This window comes from Mytilus trossulus, chromosome 2 (assembly GCF_036588685.1).
Source record: "Mytilus trossulus isolate FHL-02 chromosome 2, PNRI_Mtr1.1.1.hap1, whole genome shotgun sequence".
Taxonomy (NCBI): domain Eukaryota; kingdom Metazoa; phylum Mollusca; class Bivalvia; order Mytilida; family Mytilidae; genus Mytilus; species Mytilus trossulus.
In genome coordinates this window covers 18282028-18288700 of record NC_086374.1, presented here as the reverse complement: position 1 = coordinate 18288700, position 6673 = coordinate 18282028, and the positions used below count along the sequence as shown (strand labels likewise).

Here is a 6673-nt window from a genome sequence, read left to right as displayed (position 1 = left end):
AACGTTGATCCTTTAAATGTACTAAACACAAACACATATGACAATTGTTCACATAAAATAGATGGTAAAATTTTCCAAATGAACGTCCATTAAAATTAAGTCTCTGATGAATATTTCCCGCGCAAATGTCGTGGAATAGACCAAAACGAATTTTAGGTGTGTGTTGTCATTAAAACATTCGGGTCAATGAACACAGTTAGATTTAATATATAAATATGCTAACTATATTTATATTGGTTTTTCAGAAAAGTGACTTTACCAGATTTTTTTTTGTGGCAAACAACGGTAAATAGCCTATATTATCTTGACATGACATATGAAAACCCCTTAAGCATAATGGTGTGTGTATGGAATAGTCCATGGAATTGTCCAAACCGATACAGGTGAAATACGTAGAATAATATTGCTGTTTCTATTATGGACACAGCAATAAAATCAGATTTAACATCCTTATGAGCCCGTAGTAAAGTAAAAAAACTGTAAAAAGCCTTATTTAATAAAATGTGCTCGATTAACCTTGAAGTGAAGACTAATGTGCTCGATTAACCTTGAAGTGAAGACTAATAAAAATTTGCGTGTATAGTGAACCCCCTAAATAAAATAATAATGTGTTCTAGACCACTTCCCCTTTCGGTGATCTACAGAAATGATTTTTTACTATATAGTATGTTAATGATTGTAAGGTGTACATGTATTTCTCTTTTGGTTTATCTGACCTTGACTTCCTTTTCCTGGAGTATGGTAAGTTTGTGTGATAGTATTAGTAAAGCTTCATGTTAAGGACTAACAACATTATATCAATGGTTAGTAAAGAAGGCTAGACATTTTAGCGTGTGCACTCTTGATCGTTTGTTGTTTTGTTAAAGACAGTCTGATTGTTTTTTTCGTTTGAATCATTTGAAAAGTTGTCATGTGCCGAATTTTTATAACTTATTTTATTGTATGAATCTTTGTCACGTTTGTCGTGATGATCACAGTATGTTAAAATCACATGGAGAGATGTTTATTTGGAAAATTATACCACATTTCCTTTTGTTTTGAAAAGAAATAATGTCATTTATACTTTAAGACTGTGGCGGTGAATTCCCTTCGTTTTCAATTATGACAAAGATGATGACATAAGGAGACTGATATATACCATCATCATCACATGTTGAATTCTTTACCAGATACTGCGTATGTTAGTAAAGGTTTGGGAAATATGATAGCACTATTGATATTCATGTTAGTGTCTCTTAACTGTGTGTACGGTAAGTCATTTATGTTCAAACTTTCTAGATACTAAAACCAAAATTTGTTAAATCACGGACGATAATTTCCACAATAAACACATAAACGTCTGTATCATAAAAAAACATTTTTCTAAGAAAACCTTTATTAAGATTGCTTAAATGATTTGGACTAATAAATACATTTACTATCTGCAGTTAAAATTCTTCAGTTCGATATAATAATGATAAGTTTATTTAACGTACAGAGTATACTGGTTTTGTTTGCTGTGAAAAGGGAAGAGGGAGATACTATAGGGCACCAAATTTATAAGTCAAACCAAACTAACATCGACATGGAACTATACGAAATTTAAAACTATATAAAGACAAACAATATTCTACAAAAACAACATAGAAAAGTTACCTAACTTTCTGACCAAGGTCAATTGATGGAATAATAATTACTTGTAGAAATAATTAGTATAAATTACCGGAACTAGATGTTCTTTAATCCTTTCTAAGATTCAACAATGGGTAAGAATCTATGAGGACTAGCGTTATGGATTTAATGATAAATGTTATAAAACTTTCTCCATATGTGGGACCTTTACAAATCTATTGTTCTGACGAGATGAACCTTTGCTAATAAACCTGTACTGTCAAATAATGGAACCATTACTTAAATGCAAACTGTGTAGTTATTGATACATAAAGACAACAGTAATATACCAGTGTTCACAAGTCATAAATCGATTGAAAGAAAAAAAATTATGGGTAACAAACTAAAACGGAAGCAAACACATCAAATATAAGAGAAAAACAAGGGAACCACAAGAACACTGAAGTGCAACAAAAAAACAAGCGACGAACATACATAAGAACGAACTATTCGATAGCAACTGCAATATTTCTGACTTTAAAAGCAAAACAAAAAAATGATAGGTTGAACCTGGTTTTATGGCTAGCCAAACTCCCGCCTATTTGACAATGTTAAACAAATATCACTGAAATGACTACACTACGTGACAGAAATACAGCACAACTTCACGTATTTCGATATACATGCGAACCCATTACAACATTATATTAAAGATAAATGTCTAAATATATAAACATACAACTGCAGTATTCGGTCAAACACTTTTTTTTAATGTTTTGAATAAAGTTGATTTAAGCTGATATAAGAAAGATAAATACTGTAAAAAAGTGCACAGTTTCTAACCATTACATTTTTCTTTTGCCTTATTATTAAATTGGACAAAAAAGACGGTACAACAAAGCCCAAGAATTCCGGGCTGCTCGTTGTTTAACTGATTCAATGATCTGTTGATATTCACCTTTTCACCCTTATTTTTGTCATATATGCAAAAATCAGACTCCGATTAAAAGAATCAGTTAAATCTACAATTAGAAAAAAAGTAAAATAAAAAATACTGAACTCCGTGGAAAGTTCAAAACGAAAGTATGAAATCAAATAACAAAGTCAAAGCCAAAACACATCAAACGAATAGACAATAACTGTCATATAGAGTTTATCTTTAAAAGATAAAGGAAAGTTTACAGTATCAGTATCCCTTTCAAAGACTTGTGAAAAAATTTCGAGAACAGGATTTACAATAAATAGCAGTTATATAAAATTTTCGTAAGGTTTCTAATTTGCAGTTACTCACTCCATCAAGTTTTCACAATTTATGGTTACAGTTCATATACAACTATGTAACAACTATGTACTTGATTGGTTTCGTGTTGGTCCATTTTCAGTGAAAATGGGGGGAAAACCTCATTGAATTTATTCAAATTGTAAAATTATTTTCTACAGCTACATGCAATTACCATGGAACTGTACACCAACTGGGAACGAGTTTTGATGCCATTGACGGATGTAATATTTGTTTTTGTAAGACACACGGTATATCATGTACTGAAAAACATTGTATGAATCCGCCTGCTGGTAAGCTAAAATGAAATATATATTGTGTTATATTGAAGTACATTTAACCAAAGCTTCTAACCACTACCTGTAACCATGATTGAGAACATAACTAACTATTTAGTTCTCGTAGTACATATTTATCTCTTTTATGTCCCTTTTTTACAGAGTGTTGAAACGCGCCAACACCTCTCATTATGAGTGTCATTTTCGAATAACAAACTGTTGACCAATTCAAGTAAATGAAAGACAATAACAATCAAAACCAAGGAGTAAACAAAGACTCACTAAACCAAAGAACATTTACATCAAAAGTTATAAATCAGAACTAAGAAACAACACGAACTCCGAAGGGTAGACATTTCCTGTACTGTAAACGGCACCCGTCGTGTTATTTCTTTGTTCAGTTCGGTAATGGTGGAAGGTTATAATGACTGAGGAAGAATATCAGATACGATTTCTGACACACTTTTGTAATAATGGCCAATCAGCTCATGACGGCGACCGTAACATTTTTTGAGTGATGACCTTAATTTAAAATCTGATAGTCATTGTTAACAGAATTTCGCCTTTTCATACTCATTTGCCTGAAGAGATCATGAGATCGCACATAAGTGAAACGGGTAAATGTGTTAACCATATAATGAATTAATGTAGTTCAAGGGTAAAGAAAAAATTACAGAATTTTCTCCTACTTTGCCAAAATGTTTTTTTCGTTTTTTTTTATTAAAATTATTGGTCACCGCACTCTTTTTTCAAGGCGCGGGTCGTTCAAAATTGCAAAATTTGCTTAGATTATACATGAAAAAAAACATAGTTGTGCATGAAAAGAAACTTACGAGATAGAATTTTGAAAAAAACATATGAACAGATATTTTTTTTATATATTTTAAGAAAATTAAAAGAAAATATGTTGTTGCCGAAATTGTCACTTACTACATGTAAAAAAAATGAAAATTTCCCTAAATGTCAAGTTTAAATCCCCGCTTAGAAAGCTTATTTCAAAAATTGATTCTAAAAACATAAAATATGGTATTTGTCAAAACAATTTGGTAATGAAAGGAATCGCTAAGTTTTCATTATTTAAACAATCAGTTTAACCAATAAATTGCAAATCTCTCTCCAAAGCAGATTTGGGCAAAATCTAGACCGATTATGTATATTACAGCATATAAGGTAGCAATACACAGTTAGGAAAAAAACTGACACTCATAATTTTTAAACACCCTCTTTCCCCTCCTGTCTAACAAAGAAGGCTTTATATGTGTTATGCATGTATATACTTGTAGAAAGAAAATCTTCAATAGATTTGATTTCTAATGGTCATAAGAGTGAAATATAATCCCTTGTGGGTGTAACCATGGCAACAATCTGCATTTCTTAGATACAAAATATAGCAAAAAAAAAGGGGGTGAACATGTCACAAAAGTCTCCAAAATTTGGTCTAAAGGAAAATTTCAATGAATTACAGTGATACCTTTCCTGAATCCATAGGTTTATATCTATCAAGTGGTTCAAAAAAAATCATATGCTTTCCTGCTCGTTTTTCCATAAAATTGAATTGAAAAGATCGAGCGCAAAATCTTTGTTGATAAACGCTACAATAATTTATAGACCTATGAACGGTACGGATAGGAAAATACGGACTGTCAATCATAGAAATGGCCTATAAAACATGTTAAAATCAATCTAAATGATCATATAAACCCACTAAGAAGGCTATATTTCTTCAATTATCTAAAAATCAATGTTATTGTACAAAAACTTTCATATTTAAAAAATTCACAGGGGCCATAATGCGAAACTAAACTTCTAACTGTGTATTGCTACCTAACACACGTATACAAAAAATTCTGTAGTTTCGATTATTGCCAGTAGTTAAAAAAAACGTTTTTAGTACATCTTTGGAATTGTTTGAGGGCCACTGGTAGACAAAATGTACGTTGTTATTTTGAATATGATATGAAGGGTTATGAAAGTTTTTATATGTTATTAGTAAATTGTCCATGTAACAAATATTTCACCAAAAAATAGTCAAGATGATATAAAAAGAAATGATTAATAAATGGAACAATTTTGGACTGTTGAGTGTCGACCAGGTTGACGGGCTCGTAAATTTCGAATTCCACTGCAAACTAAGGATATGTTGTATAATAAAATTGCTGTATTGTCATAAGCAAAAGATAAGAATCATCAGTGGTACCACTTTCAAAACAGTAAGAAGGCCAAATCAAGTTGGAGATCAAAGTAAAACATCGGGAAAATCTTAAAGCCGTAAACAGAAAATACTACCTTAGTAGTTTGATTGATTCAACATTCCAGTAATTGTAAGAAAAATATATGTACAATTGTATTTCCTGACATCAAAGAATTGCAGATTACTCTGGAAGTGATATGGCCTAGGGGTTGGGGCGAGATGTCCAACAGCAGTCGCATACAGGATGTACAACCATAAATGTTAAAACATTTATAGCAATTCGTTTTAGTAATGTTTGTATCGCATTAAACGAATATAAATCTATGAGTTACATTTCAGCAGCATGCAACAGTCTTATCTTCTCTACAGTAATATATGATAATAATTATAACTCATATATTATTCATTACTTTCAGATAAAAGATGATACTTTGTGTACCAAAACGGATTTCATAACAGCAATACATGAACCTTGTATATCTATCAAAGATACTATCTATCATTAGATAATGAGAATAGGTTAACAATAAATGTTGTTGATTAATCAGTTTTGAAATTACTAGGCCAAAATCTTTGTTCTATTAGATAAACGCATCATAGATACCAGGACTATTTTTTTATATACGCCAGACGCGCGTTTCTTCTACAAAAGACTCACCAGTAACGATCGAATCCCAAAAAGTTTTTTTTAAAGCCAAATAAAGTACGAAGTTGAAGAGCATTGATATTTGAAATTCCTAAAAGTGTTGCCAAATACAGCTAAGGTAATCTATGCCTAAGGTAAAAGAGCCTTAATATTCCAAAAATATCTAAATTTTGTATACAGTTAATTTATAATTATAACAATATCAATGGTAATTCACACACTCATAAGACGTCTGTGTTTTATTAAATGCACTTCACCGGACGCGCATAAAAAGAAATTTGTAGTATACACCACTGAAATACCACTAAATAACACAAGTATCCCTTGAAATTGACTTTGAATGATGGACAACATTAGTTTTCTAATGTTCAAATCTTATATATATTGAGAAGACACAGACAGGGAAAAAAGAAAAGATTGCACACTAAAAACGGAATGAGGTACTCATAGAGTAAACATTTGTGTCTTTTGTGTCTTTTTGTGTTCTGCTGCCGATATGACGAGTCCAGCCTTTTCAAACCGAATTCTATAGGTTGTTCTTATGTAGGTAAAAGACACTTTTGATCCAGGTGAGCGGAGAGTAAGTTGCTCATAAACAATTTTAATTCTTGTTTTAATTTTGTCTCGGGTTGTAAAACGTTGATTTTACTGGGCCAGTTGTTGAATGACCAGAAGGTGAGCTGCAGTTT

The 6673-nt window shown here is 31.4% G+C and overlaps 1 protein-coding gene across 1 annotated transcript; it reads left to right on the top strand.

Moving 5' to 3' along the window:
* Positions 1-1078: 1078 nt before the first annotated feature.
* Positions 1079-5858, top strand: LOC134706658 (uncharacterized). The gene is made up of 3 exons (XM_063565783.1): positions 1079-1250; positions 3031-3162; positions 5755-5858. The coding sequence occupies exons 1-3, from the start codon at positions 1151-1153 to the stop codon at positions 5763-5765; spliced, it is 243 nt and encodes an 80-aa protein (XP_063421853.1). The 5' UTR covers positions 1079-1150; the 3' UTR covers positions 5766-5858.
* Positions 5859-6673: the final 815 nt, after the last annotated feature.